General features: G+C 36.6%; 1 protein-coding gene across 3 annotated transcripts in view; it reads right to left on the reverse strand.

Annotated features, from left to right (window-relative positions):
* Window positions 1–25316, reverse strand: part of LNPK (lunapark, ER junction formation factor) — an 84799-nt gene extending 59483 nt beyond the window's left edge. For 2 of the 3 annotated variants that reach the window (XM_059394209.1, XM_059394210.1), the window contains exons 1-4: window positions 25186–25276; window positions 18676–18764; window positions 17076–17117; window positions 15673–15860 (exon numbers count right to left, since the gene is read on the reverse strand). In XM_059394209.1, coding sequence (XP_059250192.1) covers window positions 15673–15860; window positions 17076–17117; window positions 18676–18702 — 257 coding nt within the window. In that variant the 5' untranslated portion in view covers window positions 18703–18764; window positions 25186–25276. Of the gene's footprint in view, window positions 1–15672; window positions 15861–17075; window positions 17120–18672; window positions 18765–25185 lie in introns of all 3 variants that reach the window. The other variant, XM_059394211.1, reaches the window with a different exon arrangement.
* Between the last annotated feature and the right edge of the window lie 2500 nt (window positions 25317–27816).

The following is a 27816-nucleotide window of genomic DNA, read 5'->3' on the forward strand; positions in this document are numbered from 1 at the left end:
GTCAACAAAACCAAAAGATAACCAAGAGAATGGGAGAAGATATTTGCAAATGTCTTATCAGATAAAGGGCTGGTATCCAAAATACATAAAGAATTTATCAAACTCAACACCCCAAAAACAAACAAACAAACAAACAAAAAAAAAACCCAGTCAAGAAATGGGCAGAAGGAGAGATAGAGAGGAGATGGGAGTTGGGGGAAATTGGAAGGGGAGGTGAACCATGAGAGACTATGGACTCTGAAAAACAATCTGAGGGTTTTGAAGGGGTGGGAGATGGGAGGTCAGGGTACCAGGTGGTGGGTATTATAGAGGGCACGGATTGCATGGAGCACTGGGTGTGGTGCAAAAATAATGAATACTGTTATGCTGAAAATAAAAAATAAATTAAAAAAAAAAGAAATGGGCAGAAGACATGAACAGACACTTCTTTAAGGACATACAAATGACAAATAGACACATGAAAAAATGCTCAACATCTCAGCATCAGGGACATACAAGTCAAAACCACAATGAGCTACTACCTGACACTGGTTAGAATGGCTAAAATTAACTCAGAAAATGACAGATGTTGGCAAGGATGTGGAGAAAGGGGAACCCTCTTACACTGCTGGTAGGAATGCAAACTAGAACAGCCACTCTGAAAAACAGTATGGAGGTTTCTCAAAAAATTAAAAATAGATCTACCCTACCAAACAGCAATTGCACTACTAGGTATCTATCCAAAGGATACAAAAATAGTTATAAGAAAGGGGACATGCACCCCAATGTTTATAGCAGCAATGTCCACAAGAGCAAAACTATGGAAAGAGCCATATATATATATATATATATATATATATATATATGAAATATTTATATTGTATAAAAATATATTTTTATATAATGCAATATTACATTATATTATATAGATTTACATTTATTTGTAATACTCATATATTTACATATAAATATATATTTATACATAATGCAATATCACTCAGCCATAAAAAAGAATGAAACCTTGCCTTTTGCTACAACATCGATGGAACTAGAGGGTATTATGCTTACAGAAGTCAGTCAGTCCGAGAAAGACAAATACCATATGACTTCACTAATATGTACAATTTAATAAATAAAGCAGATGAAAATAGGGGAAGAGAAGGGAAAATAAAATAAGATGAAAACAGAGAAGACGACAAACCATAAGAGACTCTTAACTCTAGGAAACAAACTGAGGGTTGCTGGAAGGGAGGCTGGTGGAGGGATGGGGTAACTGGGTGATGGGTATTAAGTAGGGCACTTGATGTAAAAGAGCAATGGCTATTATATGCAACTGATGAATCACCAAATTCTACCCTTGAAACTAATAAAATAGACTATATGTTAACTAAATTGAATTTAAATGAAGAATTTTTAAAATTAAAAAAAAAAAAAGATTCTCTTTCATTCTGCCTCTCCAGTCCTGCCTTTGCCGCAGTTGTGCTCTCTCCCTCTCTAGAGAGGAGGGAGAAAGGAAGGAAGGAAGGAAGGAAGGAAAGCAGGCAGGCAGGCAGGCAGGAAGACATTGAATCTGAATTCATGTTATTTCTTCACTCTAAAATACATCATTGCTATTCTTGGGAGTTAGCTTGCAAGTCACCAGTGACCCCTGTCTCCTGATATTTACACCTTTGTGTAGTCCTCTTACCAGTGTTGGTCTGTATAACCAATAGAATATGGCAGAAGTAATAGTATGTCACTTCAAGATTAGGTTATAAAGGACTGCAGCTTCCATGTTAGGCCTCTTCTTCCACCCACCATCTTTCTCTCTCTCTTCTCTTCTAAGAGAAGCCAGCTGGTATGCCATGAGGACATGAGGGAACTCTATGGAAAGGCCCATGTGGCAAAAAACAGAAGTCTGTGGCAGAGAGCCAGTGAAGAGATGAGGCCTGCCAAAAACTATATGTATGAGCTTAGAAGTAAATTCTCCAGCCTTAGTTAAGCCTTCAGGTATCTGTAGCTCCAGCCAACAGCTTAACTGAAATTTGTATATAAATAAAGACCCTAAGCTAGAACCACCTAAGTTGCTCCCACATTCCTTCCTGCCCCTCAGAAACTGTGAGAGATAATAAACATTTGTTGTTTTAAGTTACTAAGTTCTAGAACAATTTATTACAGCAATAGATAATCAAAATATGCTTTTTATGTTGTGATGACTCGTTTTTATGACTCAGACAACTATCTAAGCATTAAAAAAGGCACTGAGCACTGTCCTTATCAAGGGAAGGGAGAGAAGAGTTTAGACATACTGCTCATAACACTGAAAGATGCTACAACAGGAAACTCTCATACTATTTCTCCACTACAAACCCACTGAAATAGTGGCAGCACAGAGATGATATACGGGGAAAAAAATGTACAGGAAAACAGAGAACATGGGAAGGAATTGTAGAGAAAGTGACTAGTATTCCGTAGAAAATCGGGAAATTTTCTTTGATATTTTTTAGAAGCATATATACTTTTCAAAGTGTGAAAACTACAAGAATTGAAATATACTCCCTTACTTCAAAATAAAACGCAGTAATCCCTTTTGCAGACAACAGGTTCTCCTTTTGGTTTTTATCAGAATTGCTGCTGGAGAAAATGAGCTATCAAACAACACACACTTCTTTCAAGACTTGAGCAGCAGAACATATGTAGTGCATTCATCTTTAAGGCTAAATTAAAAGAAATCCTTTTGTATTTTTAAAACAAAATTTAGGGGGGGAAAGGTACTTCAGAAATCCGTCTTAGTTATTCCATTAAAGGTTTTGCTTTCCTAATAGTTAAATATAATTTATGAAAATAGAACAGCATGTTTTGTGAAGATATTAAAGATACTATTACTGACTCCTACTTTGACAGTGGTATAATTTCTACTTCCCTCTTCTCTTCTTAGAAATCCTCTAGGGGCACCTGGGTGGCTCAGTGTCATGATCCCAGGGTCCTGAGATTGAGCCCGCATCGGGCTCTCTGCTCAGAGGGAAGCCTGCTCTCTTTCTCTCTCTCTCTGCCTGCCTCTCTGCCTACTTATAATCTGTCTGTCAAATAAATAAAATAAAATCTTAAAAGAAAAAAAAAGAGAAAGAAATACTCTAAACAGAGGACCCCGGGTTGCTCAGTTGGTTAAGCATTTGCCTTCAGCTCAGGTCATGATGCTGGGATCGAGCCCTGAATCAGGCTCCCTGCTCAGCAGGAAGTCTGCTTCTCCCTCTCCCCTTACCACTGGCTTGTGCTCTCTTGCTGACTCTATCTCCTTAGTAAAAAGAAAGAAAGAAAGAAAGAAAGAAAGAAAGAAAGAAAGAGACTCTAAACAACAGGGAGATCAAACAAAAACAAATTCCTGTCCTGGTAAAATACAATATAGCTAAAACCCAACTCTCAAAATATGTGGACAGTCTCCTAAAAGTAATGGAGATCATGGAAATCAAGAGTGCAAGCAGAGAAGGAAAACTTCTTATCTCACAAGGAGGTAGCAAGACAAACTTCTCAAAGCATAAAGTCTAAAGCCCATATTTATAACAAGGATAAGACATATGTGTTGTAGACAGAATGTCCTCAGAAGCAAAACAGAAAAGACAGAGCTTAAAGAGAAACCATTCAGAAATACCCTGTTTACAAAGAACACTGTTTCTATGGCAGCAGGAGAGAAAAGAAGTTTTGTATTAAGAAAAAAAATACAGTTGCCTAACTCTATTGGCTGGGGAAAGATAAAAGCTGAATAAACTAGCACATTATATCTTGGATCATAAGGAAAATTCTAGATAGCCTGGAACGTGGAAAGACCTACTCCCATACTCACAAAAACCTCCTACAAATAACTAGGCAAAAGTAAAGTAAACATACCACATAGTTAGAGATTTATTTTTAAGTTTAAAAAAAAGGCAAAATAGAAAATTATGTTCCAAAACCTAGAGCAACATCTTTGCTCTCAATAAATGTAAATGAGTTAAACTCAGCAGAGCAAAAGACTTTCAGACTGGATCATAAAAATAAAACCCCATCTAAAACTCAAGAGTTTTTGAAAGTTGAAGAAAATAAAACCATTGGCAAAAGTATACTAGGCAAATACCAACAAAACAAGGGTTGTATCTTAATACCTCACAAGGTTGAATTCAAGATCCTGCCCCCACCTCGCTGAAAAAAGAAAGCTTTAAACCTAGAAAAAGAAAGTGATTTCATAGTGCTAAAAAATGATGCGCTTCCTTTCCAACAAACGGTGCTGGAGCAACTGAGCAACCATGAAAGAAGAAAATAAAAGAATCTCAACATGAACCTCACACCTTATATAAAAATGAACTCAAAATGGCTTACAAATTTAAATGTAAAATGTTAGGGAAAAACGCATAGGGAAAAAAACAAAGAAGAAAATCTTCAGAGCCTATAGTTAGGGAAGAGTTCTTGACAACAAAAGCACAACCCATAAAAGGGAAAATTAATAAATTTTGCTCACAAAAGCCCTATTAAAAGAATAAAGACAAACTACAGACTGGGAAAAAATATTTGCAAACTATATACCCAAGAAATAACTTGTATCTATAATATATAAAGAACTCTCTAAACTCAACAGCAAAAAGACTGAAAAGCCAATTAGAAAATTAGAAGACATGAACAGAAGAGGAGATATAAATGGTAAATATACATGAAAAGAGGTTCAACATCATTAAGCCCTTAGGGAAATGTAAATTAAAGCCACAATGAAATATCACTACATACCTATCAGAATGATCAAAATAGTAAATAGTGAAATACTAAATGCTCACAAAGATGCAGAGACACTAGATCATTTATATGCAACCAGTGGAAATGTAAAATGGTATATCTACTCTGAAAAAAAGTTTAGCAGTTTCTTTAAAATCTAAACAGGTACTTAACATGCACCCCAGAAATTACATACTTGGGACATATACCCCAAAGAAATGAAAACTTATGTTCAAATGCCTATATACAAATGTTCACAGAAGTCTTATTAGGTAATAGCCAAAAACTGGAAACTATCCAAATGTCCTTCAACAAGTATACAGTTAAACAAACCATGGTATGTCATTATCACAGAATACTACTCAACAATAAAAAGAAACTATTAATACACTTAACATTTTGAATGGATCTCAAGAATATGCCAAATGAAAAAAGCCAGTTTCAAAAGATTATATGCAATGTGACCTCATTTTATAATTCTTGAAAAAACAAAATTATAAAGATTATAAAACAGATTTGTGGGTAGAAGGGTTAAGAATGGGGCAGGTGGAGGAGGGTTGGTATGACTACAAAGAGATAGCAAAAAGGAGCCCTGTGGTATGTGTGCATGTATGTTTGTATGTTATTCATTTATTTATGTAATCTCTACACCCAACGTGGGGCTTGAACTCATGACCCTGAGATCAAGAGCCACATGCTCCACCAACTGAGCCAGCCAGGCACTTCAAGTCCTGTGGTTTTAGAATAGTTCTGAATCTGAATTGTGGAGTAGTGACATGAAGTTACAGATATGATAAAATTACATAGAAATAAAACACACACACACACATACACACACAAAGTACATGTAAAACTGGTAAACTCTGATAGACTCTGTGAACTGAACCAACGTCAGTTACCCAGTAGTGGTATTTTACTACTCATATAAGATCTTACCACTGGGGCAGGCTGGGTGAAGGATGCAAAGGACATGCTTGTACATTTTTGGGGGTTTTTTTGCAACTTCATGTGAATCTATAATTATTTCAAAATAAAAAGGTTTCTTTTAAAGGAAAATTCATAAAGCAAAACGAAACAGAGAGAGGTTGAAATAAATTACTAGAATACGAAAGAACTATACAACATAATAAGGTAGCGTTCATTGGTATTATTAAGCTCTATGTACCTGGGGAAAAAAATATGTATCTTCAAGTGTTTGTGAATGGCAACAATTGACCAAATAGCACACGACCAAAAGAAATTCAATTCAAAGAAGTAGAAATATTATTAAACAATATGCTCTGAAAGTAATACAACAAAACTAGAAACAGTAACTAAACCAGAAGCCAAACATACAAACATACATTTGTCACCTAAAAAAAATGCTTAAATTCTAAATACTAAATTTTAAAAATCATGATATCTAGAATATAATCAAAGTAAATCACTACATATCAAAACATGTGGAATAAAATTAAGCAGTGATCAGAAACTATCATGACCTCAAATACACATATAATTTATTTATTGTTAGTAAATAAGAAAGAAAGAAAAAAATAAATGTATGATGTACATAATTTAAGTTTAGGAATGAAATAAGCCTAAGAGGAAAAAAAGAATAAAAAGAAGTAATTTCTTAAAAGCTGGTTCTTTGAGAGAAAAAAGATATAAATACAACTAAGGAAAACAATCACAAAAGGGAAAATGTACAAATATACATAATAACAAACAATAAGGAAGCAATAATCACAGACACAAAACAAATTTTTAGCTTTTTTTTTTTTTAAAGTAGGCTCCATGCCCAGCACAGAAGCCAATGCGGGGCTTGAACTCATGATCCCGAGATCAAGACCTGAGGTAAGATCAAGAGTCAGAAGCTAACCAACTGAGCCACCCAGGTGCCCTATTAAAAAAAAAATTAAATTACTGACAGTAATGACTACTACTATTACAACACTCTACAGAAATACATTTCAAAACTAGAATGAGTGGGTGCCCGGATGGTACAGTCAGTTGACCATTCAACTTTTGGTTTCTGCTCCAGTCGTGATCTCAGGCTCATGATCTCAGGACTGTGGGATGAGCCCCACATCAGGCTTCAGGCTCAGTTATGGGATCTACTTCAGATTCTCCCTCTGCTGCTCCTGCTCATGCGTGCCCGCACGCGCTCTCTCTCTCACAAGAAATAAATCTTTAAAACTGTAGAATGAGTAATTACATATATTTTTAACAAAACAAACCTTGGACAAGGCAGAAAACCAAAAATATTAACTACTATTGAATTTAAAAAGTTGTTAAGACCTACACGCCATAAAAAACCCCAAGCTCAGAATACTACCAAACTTACAAAGCACAGATGCCAGTACTATTTAAACTAATCTAAAGCATTAAAAAAATAAAAACTTAATGTTTATATAAAATGATTACAACTATGAAAGTAGAAATTTTCCTGGGATTCAGGATTTCAATCTTTGAATTCAGTACTTAATATAATCTATCATATTAAGGGATATAAGATGAAAAAAATCAAATGACTATTTCCATAGACAATGAAATAACATTTAACAAAATTCAACAATCTTTCTTGATGTAAAAGAAAACTAAATCTGAATGGAAAATTCCTTAACATGATAAAATGTTCCAATGCAAGAGTCAAAATAATTCCCATGATAATGGGAAACATCAGAAGCATTCCCAAGGAACAAATTCAGAATGTTCACTATTTTCTCAATAACTTAACATTGTCCTGAAGGTACGAGCCAACAAAATAAGCCAAAAGAAAAAAAAAATCAGATAAAAAATATGAAAGGTGGTAAAATTATTGCTGTTAACAAATGTTTGAATACTCAAACTTTTTTTAAGATTTATTTATTTATTTGCGAGTGCAAGAGTGAAAGCACAAGTGATGTGCAGAGGGAGAGGGAGAAGCAGACTCCCAGCTAGCTGGGCAAGGAGCCAACGCAATGCTTGATCCCAGGACCCTGACGTCATGAACTAAACCAATGGCAGACACCTAACTGAATGAGCCACCCCGGGTGCCCCAGTAACTATAAACTCAAAAAAATCAACTGAAAAACTTATTAGAAACAAGATGGGGGTGTCTAGATGGCTCAGTTGGTTGGGCACCTGCCTTTGGCTCAGGTCATGATCCCAGAGTCCTGGGATCCAGCCCCACATTGGGCTCCCAGCTCAGTGGGAACCCTGATTTTGCTATCAAATAAATAACTAAAATCTTGAAAAAAAAATACAAAACAAAACAAAATTTTAAAAAACGAGATGATTCTTGTAGTTGAATACAGAATTAGTATGGAAAATTAGTAAGTTCAAATATACAATCGGTTCTAGAATATACTAAAAACTCTCCCTTAACCTATTTCATCAAATCATCCCAGTTTTCTTTTCTGAATGAAATTGATACTATTTGAAACATTAGTACAGCATGAATTTCTGTTATACATAATCTAGTGACTTACACCATAAAATTACAAAGGTATACTAACAGGGAATACTTGTAACCTCAATATAACAAAATTACATTTTAATTATAGTAAATATTTTAAATCCCTAATATTCAGTGTTTTACTGTACTAAAATTAAAAATGGTAGATGTTAAAATATAGCAGAAAATCTAAAATTCAATCAACATAATCACACCTTCCTCACTTTTACTAAAGGATTAACATTCCATAAACCTCCACCCAAAACATGAAGGTTTTTCATCAACCTTCAAATATGAAGCACTTTCTGACAAACTCAGGTGCTATTTTTTCAACAACCACATCACACCCATCCATTTTACTGTTTTTAGAGGAGATTTAGCAATATATAAAGCTAAAAATTAAAAGATATACATGTGTCAATATTTATAACTATGTTGACTACTTTGTCAGTTTAACTACCAAAGGCTTTAGGAAGAATTACCTTCACATTCAGACAAACTAGTAACAATAATTTATTCCTTATAAGGAACAAGGCAGGAATCAAGCTTTTTTTCTTTAATTGACTTTAATTTACATATATATATATATGTATAACCCAACACCATTTTCCCCCAATGATTTGAAATGTCATTTTATCATATATAAAAACCATATAGATCATACCATACTATATACATATTATATACAAAAATTCCTTTGAGACTATTTCTGGATTCTTGTGTCTCTTTGGTCTATGGAAAACTTCTAATTAATTCATACACTATTTATTTATGCACTGTGCCAAACTTTTAATTTATACACTATTTATATTCTATAGCAAACTTTTAATTAATGAAGTTTTATAATGTATTTAATGCCTGGCAGACCCCTGCTTCTTATTCCTCTCCTTTTTTAGAATTTTCAGAACAATTTTTATGTGTTTATTTTTCATTAAAAAGTATGGAAGGGCACCTGGGTGGCTTACTCGGTTGAGCGTCCAACTCTTGGATTTCAGCTCAGGTCAGGATCTCAGTGTTCTGAGATTGAGCCCCTCATTGGGTTCCATGTTCAGCAGGGAGTCTGCTTGAGATTCTCTCTCTCTCCCATCTCCCTCTGCCCCTCCCCCCTTCTCTCTCAAATATTAAGTAAATCTTTTTTTAAAAGTATGGAAAAAGTGTGCCCAGATTTTTGAAGTACTGTTGGTATTTTTAATGTGAACACACACTTTTAGATTAATCTAGGGAGAACTGATCTCAAAATAATACTAAATCTTCCCATCTAAGAATAGGATCTGTCTCTTAATTATATCTCAGTACATAATTCTTTCAGTATAGAATTCTATTAAGTGAATAACCATCAATATTCAAATATCTATCAACATTGCAAAAGTGATGGCTTGCAAAATGATTTCTTACCTACCAAAACCTCTTAGTAAATATTCTCTTTGAGTAAATAACAAAGAGATGTTCACAGATACCTTCTCCTTTAAGAGCCAACTTTGGTTGATGACAGATACTTTGTATTCTTATTAGAGTGCCATGAAAGAAATGTTTAACTTTCCTCAAAAGGTTTGTCAAATTATACCTGTCAACTCTTCTATATGGATTGAGAAAATATATTTTGCCAGTTAGTTCTGAGGGGGGCAGAAAGGAGACATTGAAAGCTGTGTAAGATCAAAGCCCTATCCTCAAATGGCCTTCAATTCAAGTAGGAAAACAAACAAACAAAAAGAAAACATAAAAAACAGGGATAAGACAACCTTCCTCAGTTTCTTTGTTGAACTTTTTCTTTCCCTAACTCCATTTAAAGAGGAATTTAGAAAAACAAACAAACAAAACAGAAGGAAAATATGGTTAAATGCTTTGGGAAGGTCAATGTTTTATGCCAATAAGCCTCTATAATGATCTTATAGAGAATGAAATTTCTAGGAAGTTACAATCTGTAAGAATAAAGTATCGCATGGAGCACTGGGTGTGGTGCAAAAACAATGAATACTGTTACACTGAATAGAAATAAAAAATAAAAAATAAAATTTTTTAAAAACCTGCTATAATTGGGGAAAAAAAAAAAGAATAAAGTATCCAGGAGTAAAGTCTAAGACTGCCTGTAGAGTTAGGTTAAGAGACAAAGCTTAATGGCTGTTCACTCTTAGAAAATGAACCAATTCCCACAGTAATGCATACTTGCCAGCATAATCAAGAAATACAAAACTTAAACTATGATCCAAACCTTCCCTCACCATGGACCATAGCCTTAATGACTCTTATGAAATAGGTTCAGCGTTTAGATTGTAATTTATTTCAGTAATAGTTGAAATATATTGAAATAGTTGAAATATATTTCAATATATTGAAATATACTAAAATAGTTGATCAGAGATGTAAGTTAATTATTGAATCTGAAAGGCAAAAAAAATAATAGGTTGGAATCATACCAAGTTCCTCCATATGAAGGAAAGAAGATATAGTAAAAATCAAAGTACCTTATACAGAATATTGATATTGTATAACAAAAGATAACTTGAAGATAGTTATGATTACATAATATACGCTCAGTACTGAATCTATGACTTCTCTGTCCAGTAAAAGCATTTGGGAAATCTGGAATGCAGAAATAACAGTCACTTTTTGCAGTTATCAGGTAGATTTCTAAGCTTTATTAATCAGCATTGACAGTGTTAAGTAAAACACTACATTGTACTGCTCTTTCTGCTTCCATTTCTTTAAGTAAACCCTAGTCTAGACCACAAAATTTTTGTTTCCAAAGAAAAAAGTCCAGGAATAAGCTAAGGCTACAGATCACAGAAAAGAAAATGTCCTGTGGTAAGTCTTCTTTCTACATACCACAACATCTACTTTCTCATTGTTGTATTTTATTTCATGCTGTTTTGATTGTCATCAATCAGGAGGACAATTCTATTCTTTGAGGACTGGCCTGTGCTTCCAAAAGTGAAGAGCTCAGTGAAACAGAAGCTGCAGCAGTTGAGAACCAGGTCACAAATGTGAATGAGACAAAGTGAGAAATGGCTCTGAAGCTTAACAAATCAAGAAATACTAGATGCAGGCGATGCAGAACAGGGAGGACACAGTAAGGCTAATAGAGCCTCATACTCAAAATAGGAGAAAGATCCAACTGAAGAAATAATAAACATTTTTTTAAAGATTTTTATTTATTTACTTGACAGAGAGAAATCACAAGTAGGCGGAGAGGCAGGCAGAGGGAAAGGAAGGGAAGCAGGCTCCCCACTGAGCAGAGAGCCCAATGCGGGGCTCAATCCCAGGACCCCGAGATCATGACCTGAGCCGAAGGCAGAGAGGCTTAACCCACTGAGCCACCCAGGTACCCCTGAAGAAATAATAAACATTTTTAAAGAAATTGATGTGTATGTATGTGTATATAAATATTTGCTATTTGTAGGAAGGACTCTAGGTCCAAAAACTCCCTTTACTAAGGGAATGTTGATATATGTATATTTGCAAAGAAAGAAAAAATAAAGAACAATGTCTTACCTTAAAAAAAAAGAAAGAAAGAAAGAAATTGTGTTTTTCTACTTTTAAAAACAATTAGTATATGATTTACTTGCCCAAAAGTCTTCTGCAGCATACCAGATCCAGTAGATCAGTTTGTGAAAAGCCATTAGAATTAGCACAGTAAAGTTCCCTGTAAGACATTCTTTTGCAACTAGATAAAAATATTTCATAATCAAAAAATCAATTTTGGGGTCACCTGGGTGACTCAGTGGGTTAAAGCCTCTGCCTTCAGCTCAGGTTATGGTCTCCCGGTCCTGGGATGGAGCCCCACATCAAGCTCTCTGCTCCGCAGGGAACCTGCTTCCTCCTCTCTCTCTGCCTGCCTCTCTGACGACTTACAATCTCTGTCTATCAAATAAATAAAATATTTTTTAAAAAGTCAATTTTGATATGGAAATGGAGGTCAGCTGAGGTTTTTTCTAAGTTTTTAAGGATGCTTCAGTCAAGTAAATATCACATTTATTCCCTTTCTAAATTTTTCTCCCCTCTTTTTATAAAACACTAGAAATGAACAAGGAAAAGGAGCTCAGCATTATAAAATCTACTGTTACACCTGGGATAAGGTGCATTCCAAAAAACTCCAAAAGAGAAAGCAAACGGCAGAGATTTTATTTGGTAATATGCATGCACTCAATTTTTGGCTCTTTTATCTATATACAAAGCTAAAATTTTGTGATCTCCAGTTCCAATTTGAAAATATGCCCTGTACTAAAGATTAAACAAATGAAAATTTTTTTTACTACAGCAGTCCCTAAGAAAGATCAGACACCTGCCAAATATCAAATCAAAAAAACCTGAATATCACCCAATTCCTTCTTTTCCCTTACCTTCCATTTCCTCATACCAAGTTGTCTCACTTGTATTTCTGAAATACTGGCATCTCTTTCACCTCCACTGCTACTGGGATGTTAAATCCATCTTTACCTTTAAACTCCTGTAGCAGCCTCCTAGCTGATCTCCCTGTTTCTGCCCCTGTCCTCCTCTACTTGGTCTCCACAGGCAGCACACATGATCCTCTTAACTTAAATCTCATCATGCCATTCTTCCACCAAAACCATTACAAGCTTCCCATTTCACCCAAAATGAAATACAAACTCCTAGGCCATGACTCTCCCATGATCCAGATACTGTGATTCTGCGAGCACACCTCCTTTCACTCTCTCTCCATCACACATTCCATATACACTGATCTTTCTGACTCTCAGATTAGTCATGCTCTCTCCTACCTCATGCAGAGCCTTTGTATTTTCGTTTTCTCTTCCTATAAAGACCTTCCCTCAACTCTTGGATTTTTGTTTTAGTTTTTGTTTTTAGGATTTGAAGAACATATTGATGTAAAAAATTCAAACAATACCAAAAAACCATATGGAAAGAAACAACTACTAAACAACTACTAAGAATGACTACCCAAAGAGAATTTCCATTAATACTTTGAGGATAATCTGTTCTTACATCTCTCTATGGATTCATATGCTATTATATACTGTATATATAATCAATCTTCCATAAATTCCAACTCTTTCCAAGCTGGTTCTTTCTCATACATTAGTTCTCAACTCAAATACCACCTTCTCAAAAGAGGGTCTGTTCCTCTCTATATCACCCTGTTTATTTTCTTCACTGCACTTCTTTGTTTACTTGTCTCTCATTTTTTATCTGTTCAGTCCCCCATAGAATGTAAGCTCCATGAAGGCAGAGATCTTGTCACTAATTTCTCAATCACGAAGGTCTAGCCCAAGACTGAACACACTGCAGGTGCCCAATATTTACCAAATGAACAGATGGTAGCTCTGTTTAACAATAAGCTGCCAAATCCTAAATTAATATCTCCCATTCAAATTTATCTCCTGAGCTTCATACTCATACTTAATCATTCTACTTGTCTAAATAGAAACAGGTATTTTAGTCTCAGTGAGCAAACCTGTTCATCATAGGAGTCCCTATTTAGATGGTATTCCCTATTTAGACAAATGACACTACCATCAAACAAATTTCCCAAGCCATACATTTAAATTCTATCCTTGATGCAATTATTCCCCCTCACCTCACACCCACTGAATCACCAAGAACCTCTCCATACTATCTCAATTGTACCTCCTAAGACTTCAATACTCATTCAAGTCTCATTCAGCCCATCTGCTTCTCTTCCACTCTCCTGCCTCCACTCAATAGCAAATCACTGTCACTCATTTTTCCCCAGACAACTGTAATAACCAAACTTGCTGCTTTAGAACCATTCTTATTCCCCTCTAATTTATTCTCCATGGTGTAGCCTCAATATTTTCAAAATAACAGTATGATCACATTATATTCCTTCATTAAAAACTTCAATGGTTAGGACCCCTGGGTGGCTCAGTTGGTTGAGCAGCTGCCTTCAGCTCAGGTATGATCCCAGCATCCTGGGATGGAATCCCACATCGGGCTCCTCACTGGGCAGGGAGCCTGCTTCTCCCTCTGCCTCTGCCTGCCATTCTGTCTGCCTGTGCTCGCTCTCTTTCCCTCTCTCTCTGTGACAAATAAATAAAATCCTAAAAAAAAAAAAAAAACTTCAATGGCTTCCCATTACTCTTAGATTAAGTCTTAAAATCCTTACCATGCATTATAAGGCCCACAAGAAATACTCGTTGCCTAACCACCCAGACTTTCCCTATAAACCAGTCTTTGGCCTTCTTTCAATTCTTTAAACCTACCATTCTCTATTCCCCTCATGGCTTTCATATATGCTGTTCCTTCCACCTAAAGGATTAGCCACCAAGTCACACCACCCTTGCAACACATATGATTTGGGTCTCAAACTCAAAGGCCATTTCCTCAGGGAGGCTATGGTAGGCATAAATCTAAAGCTATCTCTCTTCCTCCCCAAGATTTCCATCCTCTGTTATACAATCAAACAGTAATCTAGGTATTGCTGTGAAAGGACTTCCCAAATATAATTAAGTATTACTCAGCTGATTCTAAGCAAGAGAGATTATCCTGGATTATCCTGATGGGTCTAATATAATCAGTTAAACCCTGAAACAGAGCTTTCTCTGGGCTGAGGGCAGAATTGGAAGTCAGAGAGATGCGGCACAAGTCAGCAAGCAACCTGACTAAACCTGGAAGATTCTCCCCCTAAAAGATTCCACGTAAGATCCCAGTCCAACTGACTGAGTACCTTGATTTAGGCCTGCAGGACTTTTAGCAGAGACCCTAGTCAAGCCACCTGGACTTCTGATCTACACAAGCTGTGATACAACAGATGGGTGTGCTCTAAGCTGCTAAACTTGTGGGAACAATAGAAAATTAATACAAAAACTTCCCTGACCCCCACCTCCACCACAGATAGTGTTAGAGCCTCTGTTAAATGTTCCCATAGCATGTGACACTTCTCTTTCATAATATGCATCATACTTATTACTTAATGTATGCTGCCTAAGATCTACATTCAGAGATTTTGTATCTTTGTATACCATAAACCATTATATTCCCACACCTACAAAACTGCTACTTATAAATGTTTATAGAGTGAATGAACCAATTTCTTATTCATCTGTCTCTCCACAGTCTCAAACATGACACACCTTCGGTAAAATGCTATATTATAAAATATTGCTATAAGGGTCAGTTGCTTTATAGCAGTGACTGAAAAGAGAGGAAAAGAGAATGGATGATTGGAATATATTCAGAATCACTGGGGCAGTTTTTTGTTTGTTTGTTTTGTTTTACAAACCTTCTCTCACTTACAACTACCCACAATCTGAAATGCCCACTCCTTGCCCTATATCCCTGGCCGGGGGAGGGGGCGGGCCATCTATTAGAGAATTACAAAAGATTCCCATATAGAGCCATTATTACTAACGTCACTGAGTCATATTCCTCAGGTATGCTGAATTGTAAATTAAAGTTTAACTCACAAAGTTGGTTTACTTTTTTAAAGAAATGCTTTGCAAAAGGAAAAAAAGCAAATTTACTCAATCTGAAACATTACTATTTCACAATAAAGAGATACTGAATACATTTTAACCGGTCAAAAAGAGGAAAGTCAACTGAAAGAACAATTTACTTACATCAATGGAAAAGCAAAAAATGGAAGTGTCATGGCAAGTCTTGCTGTAAATTCATCAGGAAGATACCACAAATATACAATTAAACATGTAAACAGATAAAGAATTGAAGAGTAGAGAATTAATCTTCCAACCCATAATTTCTGTAATCTCTGATTTTTTTCCCTAAATTCTTCCAATGCTTGAATTTCCTGTTAAGAGAAATTGTTCTATATTATTGAATTGAATCTCAAATTTCATAAAGAAATCAAAATAGTAACAAAAAATTTTTAAATGATCAATTATATATGAAGAACTCTGAAAAGTCAATGAAATATATCTTAATATTTTTAAAAAGAACATAATATGAAAAAGAAAATTAGAAATAAAGTTAAAAACATATGAAAATGCTTACTCTGACAAGTCACTATTTTATTTTATTTTATTTTTTAAAGATTTTATTTATTTATTTGGCAGAGAGAGAGAGAACACAGCAGAGGGAGTTGGGGAGGGAGAAGCAGGCTTCCCACCAAGCAGGGAGCCTGATGTGGGGCTCAATCCCTGGGACCATGACCTGAGCCGAAGGCAGATGCTTAAGGACTGAGCCACTCAGGCGCCCCAACAAATCACTATTTCAAATGCAAAATTAAGGGATGCCTGAGTGGCTCAGTAGGTTAGCATCTGCCTTCAGCTCAGGTCATAATCCTAGGGTCCTGGGATCGAGCCCCATGTCAGAATCATTGTTCAGCAGGGAGGCTGCCACCCACCCTGCTTATGCTCACTCGCTCATTTTCTCTCTCTTTGACAAATAAATAAAATCTTTAAAAATAAATTTTAAAAAAATTAAGATACTATTTTTGACCTACCAAATTAGCAAAGATCAAGCATGGAATTGACACCAATAAATAGTACTTCTTAAACTAAATAATAATTCTCGCTGTATAAAGTCTAAAAAAAATGGCTAGAAATTAATCAATTAATTTTAAAAATCTGGCTACAAAAAGAAAGAGTTAATACAAATGAAAACACTGACCCATACTAGATTCTTTCAATCTATTCACCACTCTTGATATTCCTAAGCAATAGGCACTTTTGATAATGAAGTTTATGAAGTTTTTGGACTGATAAAACTGTTGCAGACTATTTTATAATCTACTTCATCCCATCTGCAACATTGTTTTACACCATTCTATACATCTAATCTAATTTCATACTAACAGGTTCTAGTGATACAGACTTCTTAAGTCCCTGAGAGATTTCTGATTTTTTTTTTTTTAGATAATATAACATTAAAGTTCTCAGGCTTACTCTATATCATCTCTAAATTCCCAAGCCAGATCCAGTCTCCAAAATAATATACTTATACTAAAATAATATTTATGCAATACCCAAGATGAATTAAAACACCCCAGAGCCAAAAATCATACCTTATCTATATTTTCCAGAACTTCTACAGTTGAAGGTTTTGTCTGTCATAAAAACAGATATAAGACATTAAAATTTGTTACTGCAAACTTAGAAACACTTTGACTTATAAAATCATAAAAGAACATTTTAATTCAAAAATAAGTTTTTTCAAATCTGAAGTAATATGTATTCTTGTTTATTAATGAGATTTAGATTTAAATAAAATTATAATTATAAACAGAACTACATAAGGTTACAGAAGTAAGCATTTTCCTACTTGGGTTTTTAGTCCTAAAGGTGCTTTCAACTCCAACAGCTCAATTTCTACCATTCTTATTTTTTTTTTAATTTCTACCATTCCTAATCCCAATAGAACATGCTTTTATAGAGAAAGTTTTCCTCCAAGAAAAATTTATTCTTAGATATGATTATTCAAAAGAAATCATATATTTAAAAGCTCAAGACTAAAGATGGTCTGATCTACTATTGCTAAAAGTTCACTTAGGATTCTGAAAGTCAAAATTAACAGGTTACCTTCATTCTGAATTCCTAAAGTATTTTTCTGAAGATCAGATTTGTAAAAGACATCTAAGAATACTTCATTATAGCACAGTTTGTTAAAAATATTTTTTATGCACCCACAATAAAAACCAGCCAAATTATCTCATGCAAAATGTCTCATACAATACCAATTATATACTCAATAACATAAGAGGGCAGTGGATATATCAATTCATTATAGTTCCCATAAGAGTTTTTAACATTAGGTTGAACCATATGAAATTGCTTTTTATGTAAGTCAAAACAGTTGAATATTGGCGATTTCATATGGTTCAACCTAACAAAGACAAAGGGAAGGTAAACAAATTTGCTCCTCAAGCAGAACTGTAATAGAGTTTTAAAGGGAGGAGCAGAGAGTCAATAGAATATCAATCCAAAACAAAGCATTTCCATAACAGTCCAAAAATTAGTCTACCAAGTATTGCAAGACTCCTTATGGTAAAAAGGACTTAAAAATAAGCAAAGTAATTTCTCTGAGACTACACTATCCTCTCTCATATTAGAAAGAACATTTATTAATATATTTTATATTTTATAGCACTAAATAGGAGATACTTCCTCTAAAGCCTTAACCAATAAAATCAAACTGCATTTCAAATTTTCTTTAAGCTTTAATTCCTAAAAGTATACTTAGTATGACTTCAGCAAATACATAATAAAAGATATAGCCCATAAAAACATTAAGTGTTACACAGCATACAACTATAATTTCAAATAGTTCAACAATAACAGTAATTTCAACTATTTTTCAAATAAGATTGAAATGTAAGCAATATAAGAAAACAAGAAAAGACAACCATTTGCATGTGAATGCATAAATAAATTAAAATAATCCACAAGTCAAAGTGACATAATCATATTAAACAGTCATTAAGATACCTATATAGCAAGTAGAACTATTAAAGTCCAAATATACAACTAATTCATCAGAGAAGAAAATTAAATAGAATTAGGGGTAATATCAAGCTCTACTCAAGGCTATAGCACAAAGGAGACTTTACAAGTAGGTTTATATGACACTTTATATTAGACTAAGAATTGGATGTAAAGAAAACTTACCCTCCATCGAGAAAATAATCCACCCATCTTTTATGTGTAGAAGATGAGCACAGTGATAAATATCAGCAATTGTCCAAAGGAATTCACAACTAGAAATAAAGCAAGTATTTAAAAAATTTAAGTTAAACACACACTATACCCACTCTAAAATTTAGATGTTGCAATACTGCCTAAAATACTATACAATATTAATTTCTTTGAACTCCGTTTATGTGGAAGTTTAGTTCAGATAGTCTTGGGATAAAATCTACCCTTCAAGAAATCCCTTCTTCCATGCCAGGACACATTTAAAAGTGAAAATATAGCTGAAAAGGCTTTTAAAAAGGCAAGGCATTTTAGGAGTGTATATTCATACCACTTTGCAACTTGCTGTTCTTTAAAGTAAGTCCCCTCGTGAGTGGGAAAAATAAATAAAATAGGTCCCCTAATGTTGTAAGAAAAGTTTTACCATACTACTTTCATTCTACATTCTTAGATACAACGTTTCCATCATTCAGCTGTCTCCCAACTAAACTAATTATTCAGAATTAGGGGTATCTTACAATGTTTAGAATAACGTTATTTTACAAGTAATAACAGAAAGCCCATGGATTCTGACTAAGAAAATAAAGGTTACAAGACTACTAGTGAGCTTGAGCAAATCATTTAATGCTTTTGAGCTTTAATTTTCTTTTCTGTAAATTAGACTTAATATACCAGCACTTCTCACAGGATAGCCTTCATTATTACCATTTTACAGATAAGAAAATTAAGGGAAAAGACATTCAGCGATTGGCTCAGAAGTAACAGGATTCAAAGCTACTATCTTCAGGGACACCTGGGGGGCTCAGTTTCAGCCGGGGCATGATCTCAGGGTGTGAGATGGGAGCTCTGAGTTGGGCTCTGTGCTGGTTATGGAGCCTGCCTGGGATTCTGTCTCTTCCTCTCCCTCTGTCATTCTCTCTCTAATTAAAAAAAAGAGAGAGAGAGACAAACAAAAACCACACAAACTACCCTATCTTCAGACTTCCAGTCTGTTCACTACTGATCCAATACTCAAACATTTCTCTTTGAAATTGTGTCTAAGTTGGGGCAGCTGAGTGGTTCAGTTGGTTAGGTGTCTGCCTTCAGCTCAGGTCATAATCCCAGAGTCCTGGGATTGAGGCCCACGTTGGGCTTCCTGCTCTGTGGAACCCTGCTTCTCCCTCTCCCTGCCACTCCCCCTACTTGTACTCTCTCTCTGTGTCAAATAAATAAATAAAATCTTAAAAAAAAAAATTGTGTTTAAGTCTCTAAAGCCAGTTGACCTTCATGTGAGCTAGCTGTGTATCTATGTCCTTCTTATAATCATTTTTCTATGACTCTGAAATGTATTACAATATTACCATGTGGATGAAAATGTATCAGCCATCTTAGATTCTAAATCAACTTAGCAGCCCAAAATTATGGATCTTTTTTATTCTTTTATATAGAAATAGTGAAAGTACACTTTCAAATTTACATATTTTTACCAGAAATAGTTAGATACTCTCAGTATATAAAACTACTTTATTCCACACACAAAAGAAGTTACGCCATAATTCTCAGGTTTTTTAAGACCATTAATGTAATAAAAAATGACGCCAGTACTAAGGAAATACATTCACTCCACAACACTCTTTACAGATTAGAATTAGCATAAGGCATACCAATCTTGGACTTTCTTGTTTAGAGAAATAACAAAGATCCTAATTACAAATACTTCCACTTTACAAAGTGATTTCTAGGACCAGAAATAGCTATGAACTGTCCTAAAAAGTTTTGGTGTTTATAAACGAATGTTACAAGTCACATTTAAATTGCAACCTAAGAACTATTAATCCTTCAATATTAACTCAGTATTCAAATTTCTAAAATGCAGTGGTAGGAAATCCAGAAACTTTAATGAATAGAAGTATAAATCTCTCAGTTGAAACATTAAATAGATCTTAAAACCTTCTTAAGATGCTAAAAATACTCACCAAGAAAGGTAACTGGTTTGGAGGCGATTTATATGAACCATTGAACTTGGTACTTTAAAAGTATACAGTGTTTGGGAACTAATTGTATGGTAACTAGCACAGTGTTTTATACATAACTGACCTACACATTTTGGTTTGTAACAGTTATATGCCTCCGAGTTAAGTGTATACATATTAAAAATTGGAATTTTTAATATTTAAAGGTAATAACAGGGGTGCCTGGCTGGTTTAGTCGATAGAGCATGGAACTCTTGATCTTGGGGTCATGGGTTCAAGCCCCATGGTGGGGGTATAGTTCACTAAAAAATAAATAAATAAATAATTTTTTAAAACAACATTTAAAAAAAGTAATGACAACAGTAAAGATACCAGTTAAATATTTGATAAATACTTTATCTCTGGTATGCCCTAAAACAAATGCTTTACATGAATTTTATTATTTAGATACCATTATCATCCCATTTTATAAATGTCAGAAACTGAGGCTAGGGAAATGAAGAAATTTGCTTCCAAAAATACTAAGTAGCATAGCCAGACACAGGGTTTTAGTTGTGGCTTTTTATGAAGCAAACAGTTATTCTCAATAACATAAAATCAAAATTAAAGTTTGCTTTGTATAAATTAGATTGGAATATTTATATATCAAATACATGAAAGCACCTCTGACATTCTCAAATCGCTGGTAAACAGAGCTACTGAAGTGGAAAGTAAGTTATAAACACAAGAGACAGTGTTGGTACAGTGTATCATGTGGCCCAACTCCTCATTTGATTAAATCTGAATGCTTAAATCTGCATGGAAGAGAAGCTAAATGATTTGCCAAATCATTTTGGCAGCTAGCACCTGCAAGGGGCAGAATTGGTATTGAAAGTCTGCAAGTACTGCCTTTACTTGTTTACTGCACATCACTTTTTAAGTGTAATATGAAATATTGCATAATATTGCAATTAATACCAACCTTGACATCAATTATTTGCTTGGAGAATTGTTTTGAAGTTAATGACTCAAACTATGGCTTAGTCTTTAAGATCCCTGAAGCAGAGTATTATGCTTTAAGATTTGTCCTCTAAAACAACATTAGGGTAAATAGTCATTAAATGCCTATCCATGCTTTCAGGATCATAATCAAAGAATGAGTTAACCCTCACTGTTCCAGCAATTTTCCTAAAATTCCAAATTCCTGTATTTATTAAAGAAGCTGATTTGCTATAATACTCATGTAATGGTAGTACTTTCCAACAGATATGAAACATAACACTCAGTCTTTCTATATAGCTTTAATTTCATACCTCTTCTATTTTCAAACACTTTTTCCCTCCTTGCCACACGAACATCTTAGATGGCCCAGTACTTACTATGAAACCTTGGGCAAATAAGTTACTTAACCTCTCAGTTACTCAGTATCTCAGGAAAAGAGGGATAGTTAAGGACACTCTTAAATTCTGAAAGGCTGAAATGATGACATAATGCATTTGAAAGTATTTACAACAGTGCCCAACATATAACTAATTTCTCAAAACAAATTGTTTTTACTGCTGTGGTCATTGCCTTTTCCTAGTCCATCTCTTCCAACACACGCAAGATATATGAGAAGCAAATAACTAGCATTTCTTTCTGAAGCATAAATCAGTGTTTGCCCTTGAGTGGACAGATTGCTCAGTCTCAAATGGCTTATCCCCAAGAACTCTTCCATGAATATGTAGTCTCTTTTCACTCTGATATCACAATGGCATCTGACATGACCTTAAAAGCTGGATACATCCAATGTGTTTTTCAATAAATAATAATACCCACTATATTATTTCAATGTGTCCTACTAACTGATATTCACACTCAGGTTTGGGCATCAGAATTTAAAACCTTGGGTCATGTTGTTCTCAAATTTTCAGCTCACTTCAAATCATATTAAAATAATGGAGGGGAACCTGGATAGCACAGTTGGTTGAGCGTCTGACTCTTGGTTTGGCTGGGGTTGTGATCTCAAGGTCATGGGGCTCTGTGAAAGGTGCAGAGTCTGCTTAAGATTCTCTCTCCCTCTGCTCCTCAACTCCCCCGCCACACCCCACTCTCTCTCTAAAATAAAAAGTCTTTATAAGAAATAAAATAATGGAGTAAAAAAGGTCTGAATCAAAATATGGCTCAGATGCACACTAACAATGTGATCTGAGGTAAATTAAACTCTCTAACCTCAGTTTCTACATTTACATAGTGGCGAAAATATCTACACTTCACAGAACTGTTGTGTGAATGAAATGAAATTAAATATCACTTGGCACAGTGTCCAACAAGTAGTGAGCACATAATAAATCTTAGCCATTATTATCATTATTTATCAGGAAGCACATGTAGTACAGACAATACTCCTCACACAGAACCTTTCTATCTTCTTATAAAGTACCTATTTGGGGGACACCTGGGTGGCTCAGTCTAAGTGTCTGCCTTCAGCTCAGGTCATGATCCCAGAGGCCTGGGATCCAGCCCCAGGTCTGGCTCCCTGCTCAGCCAGAAGCCTGCTTCTCCCTCTCTCACTCCCCTTGCCTGCGTTCCCTCTCTCTGTCAAATAAATAAAATCTTAAAAAAAAAAAAAAAAGGGGGCGCCTGGGTGGCTCAGTGGTTAAGCCGCTGCCTTCGGCTCAGGTCATGATCTCGGGGTCCTGGGATCGAGTCCCGCATCGGGCTCTCTGCTCAGCAGGGAGCCTGCTTCCTCCTCTCTCTCTCTCTGCCTGCCTCTCTGCCTACTTGTGATTTCTCTCTGTCAAATAAATAAATAAAATCTTTAAAAAAAAAAAAAGGTACCTATTTTCATAATTTTAAAATTGGAAAAATAAATTACAGTTTATATTTTAACGGAAATTGTATTCATGTGCTCTAGTATATAAAAAATATATATACTCTGCATATTCTTCCATTAAAACAGCAAAGAAAGTTAACTTTTATGTTTATCAAGTTCCAAACCTAAGTGCAAAGTACTCAGTCACCATCAACAGTGCCTCTCTATTGTACTATTCAAGATTAAAAGTGATTTGTTCTAGAACTCTTTCAATTATTCTAACTGAAAAAGCATTCCTGAAATATCCTAAATCACCATATTTATTGATCAAAAATAAAATTACTGAAAAGAAGTACACCTCTAAAAGCACTTTTATTATACGCTGATTTACCATGGTCTTCATGGTAAGTTGATGTCCATTCTGAACTAAACACTACCAAAAATGCCTATTTAAGTAGAAAGATCTGGATATTAAATCATGCCATATAACTTCTTAGATTCTCTATCAAGTTAAAAATATATAAACACCGTAAATTTTTTAAGAGCGGTGAGCTAATCTTAACAGGTGACAGAGAAACTTAACATTCTAATTTTAAATGCACTCTTGTTTTTAAAAACGTGTTCAAAATCAACTTCCTCCTGAAATGGAACTATGGGGGCGGCTGAGAACAAGAGATTATCGCTCCCTGCCATTCCCTGCCAGTTTGAACACATGCCTGAAGCCAAGCTTACTCACATGCACACACACTGCTGTTGAACAGGGTCAGTTATATTCATGGTGACACCCAGGCCAAAGAGATAGGAGAAAACAATTGACATAAACCAGACGCCAACTGGGAAAAGCGGAACATGGAAAACTCCGTGAGTCACGGGTTTTACTACCATGAGGGCACCATCAGCAAAACAGAGTTCACTAATACCAACTCTCTCAATCGTCATACACAATATTAAAGAATTAAACTATTCTTTAAAGATTTTTATTTTTAAGTAATCTCTACATCCAATGCGGCCCGAACTCACAACCCCCACCCCCCCACCCCCATTAAGAGTCCCATACTCCACCAACCGAGCCAGCCATCAATTCAACGACTGATGTCGTTCAGATCTGCTCTTCTCCTGGGACGTGCCTGTGACACCTACGCAACCTCGCCCTTTCCTCCACCCCTTACACCGCCCACCTTCCCTCAAATAAGGACAACGGCCGCAGACAGGCTTCTCTAAGCACCACGTAGTCCACGCCCACATGCCTGGGCCGAGCAGCATGACACTGACAGTTTTCCGTCTCTCCCGACCCGTCCAATTCGTGGCGCCTCCGCACAACTCAGACAAAAAGAGATGGACAAAATACTCCAAGCGACAGCTTAGCGTTGAACCTTCTGACCCTTCGTCTCGACATAGGTGGGCCAAAGAGCCGATGCTCAGCTCAACCTATTCACCCCGCGGTCTGACAACAAGGCTGGGAAACTACCTTCCCGTTGCGGGAGGTGGGGGCGGGTGGTGGCCAAACGGGTTCTCTATTACTCCAGAGTCACCCCTGGCACTTTGCTGGGAAATCAAGGGGAGCAGGAGGCGACGTTGGTCAGCGCGCAGCCCGGCGGGAGTCGCACTAGCAGCCGCCGCAGAGCTCTCAGGCCACTCGGAATGGGGCGGGGGCGCCCGGGAGAGGCAAGCAGGGGACACCGGAGCTATCTCCCCGAGAAGAGCCCAGCGCGCTTCCCCCCTGCCAAGCCCTCCCAACTGCCCTCATTTTGAACGTTTTACCTGCAAGAAGCGGGCAAAGCCCGGCGCTTGCGTCCACGTCTGCCAGCTTCGGCGGCCACCGCGCAGCCTGCCTCCAAAGCAGGCAGCAGCCGCCACCGACAGAGCGATGGGCCCGGCCAACTCCTTCCCATCAAACCCCGCGCTCCCGCCGCGGGCCAATCGGCGCCACGGCCGGCGCGCGCCGCGCCCCGGTCACGTGACGGTGACCGGGGCGGGCAGTTGGGGCGGGCCAGTCGGGCGGTTGGCCGGAGGGCGCTTGTCCCTCTGGCTTCCGCGGCTAAGTAGGGTGCTCATCGTGGCGTCTCGGGGGTGTATACTGCCATTTATTATGAGTCTTACCGCAACTGTTACTTCTTTTCCTCTGCCTCCTCTTATTCTTTGCAAGCCTGTTCTCCCAGCTCTCACTGGAGAAAGAAAACCCCGAAACTGATCCTGGTGGTCCTAGACCTCGGGGAGAGAGACGAGTGGGGTTGAGGGTGGAGATGGGTGCGTCTGGCAAGGACTCCTCCTTAAAGGATCTCACGATCCGCGGTCATGCAGCCGGCCGCAGAGCAAGTTGATAAAACCACACAGCTTAGAAGAGGCCAGTTCCCAAACAAAACGATGGAGAAAATTCAGCCTAGACTCCAGAAGTGCTTGAGGCTTTCATCACTCGTGGACGTCAAAAAGGGTCATTTGATGACAGGACGCTTACCTCACCCGTGTGTGGTAAGCTTCAAATGCCAGATGGTGATGATATCAAACCCTTAGATAACATAAGCCGAGTTTTCTATCTTAAAACTCTGAACTCAAGAGGTCGTGATACGTGGGCCCACGAATAAACCACCCAGGCTGCATTCACTCCAGATTTGAAACATTGGCTAGAGAGCGTTCGATTTCCTAGTCACCTGGAAGTGAAAAGTCTAAATAACAAAAGATCTTGAACCACACAAGGTAAACAGTGAAGAAGGGTTGAAAAGCAAGCAAAAGCTTTGGTCATGGTTTACCTCTGGGACATGTTTTAACCCTTTGTGTCAACATTTTTCATGGGGTTTTTCTATTTTGTTTATTTACCCACATGTTTTTAAATTTTCCATAGTTTTTGAAGAGTGGCATTGTTTTCATGTGCTACATGTAAACTTTGGCAAAGCAACCAGGTAAGGTGAAGTAAGAAATTGAGCATAGGATTTTTTTTTTTTTTAAGATTTTACCTATTTATTTGACAGACACAGATCACAAGTAGGCAGAGAGGCGGGGGAACAATTTAGGAAGTGGAATAGAAGATTTGAAGATGGAATTAAATATGGTGGGTGATGTGGAAATATTGGGGTTAGGAGCAAATGGTCAAGAAAATTCTTGAGGGGCGCCTGGGTGGCTCAGGGGGGAGGGAGGGCAGGCCCCCTGCCGAGCAGAGAGCCCCATGTGGGGCTCCATCCCAGGACCCTGAAATCATGACCCCAGGCGAAGGCAGAGGCTTTAACCCACTGAGCCACCCGTGCACCCCCTTTTTTTTTTTTTTAAAGATTTAAGAAATTGAGCATAGGATCTGATTGGTAAGAATAATATACTGGGAGCTACCAGATAATTCACTGTGGAGTTGTTTATCCTCACTGTTAAATCTTTAGTTACAGCTTTGTAAGCTTGAAAGGATGAAGGGAAGAGGGGGGGCCAAAGTTTACTTCTTGTGCACTCTGAGTCAGGTATTTTACAAATCTAGAAGAAAATAGGAAAACATTTCATCTATTTCAATATGAAAATTTAACCATTCATTTTTCATCCTTTGCTATTTCAAAGCATATTTTTAAAAGGCCTGTGCAGTTAATGCAAATATATCTCCTCACCTCAGGAGTATCCTTTTCTAAGAGAACAGGGAAGAAATATTTTCTACTTGTTAGTGATTTGTTCTCTAGTTTTAACTGAGCCATCATGGTCTGTTGTAAAGGGGGAAAGAAACAGGGTGGGGGAAACAAAGAAGAACTAGCCAGGTGCCAGATATCCCAAAAACCTAATCCTGAGACAAAATTCCTAGTTAATTGCTCCAGAAGAGGAGAGAGTAGGCCTGAGAAGGGGAGGGTGAGATGTATTGAATCAGTAGCACTTTAAATCAAACAACTTTTTAGGTATCATTTTTCAGATGGGGAAATTGAATAGAAATATGTATATTGTTGAAAGTAACACTATATGTCTGCCTCCTTTATATTAAACACTTTGTCAGGCAGTGAGGGAAGACCAAATATTGAGGACAAAATCCTGTGTTAAGTGTAAGGATACAGAGATAAATAACAGAGCTGCCCTAAAGCAGCTAACACTAGCGAGAGAAACCTTCAAGAAAACAAACCAAAAAATACAGGGTAAATAAGTACTATGATAGAGGCAAATGTTCAAGAGAGTGAAAAATGAGAAAGCAGCAGCAGCAAGAGAGGATATGGAAAACCAATGAAAGTGGTGCTTCAGCTGAGTCCAGATATTAAAGAATTATTCCCTACTAATCCTAAAACTGTCCTGGGATAGATTCTAAGAAAGTGAAATCAGGAAAACACCAGAAGGGTCACCCAGTGGCTCAGTCGTTAGTCGTAACACTATACTTCTGCGTCTGCCTTGGATTCAGATCGTGGTCCCAGGGTCCCAGGATCTAGCCCTGCATCAGGCTCC

The sequence above is a fragment of the Mustela nigripes genome, chromosome 3, assembly GCF_022355385.1.
Source record: "Mustela nigripes isolate SB6536 chromosome 3, MUSNIG.SB6536, whole genome shotgun sequence".
Taxonomy (NCBI): domain Eukaryota; kingdom Metazoa; phylum Chordata; class Mammalia; order Carnivora; family Mustelidae; genus Mustela; species Mustela nigripes.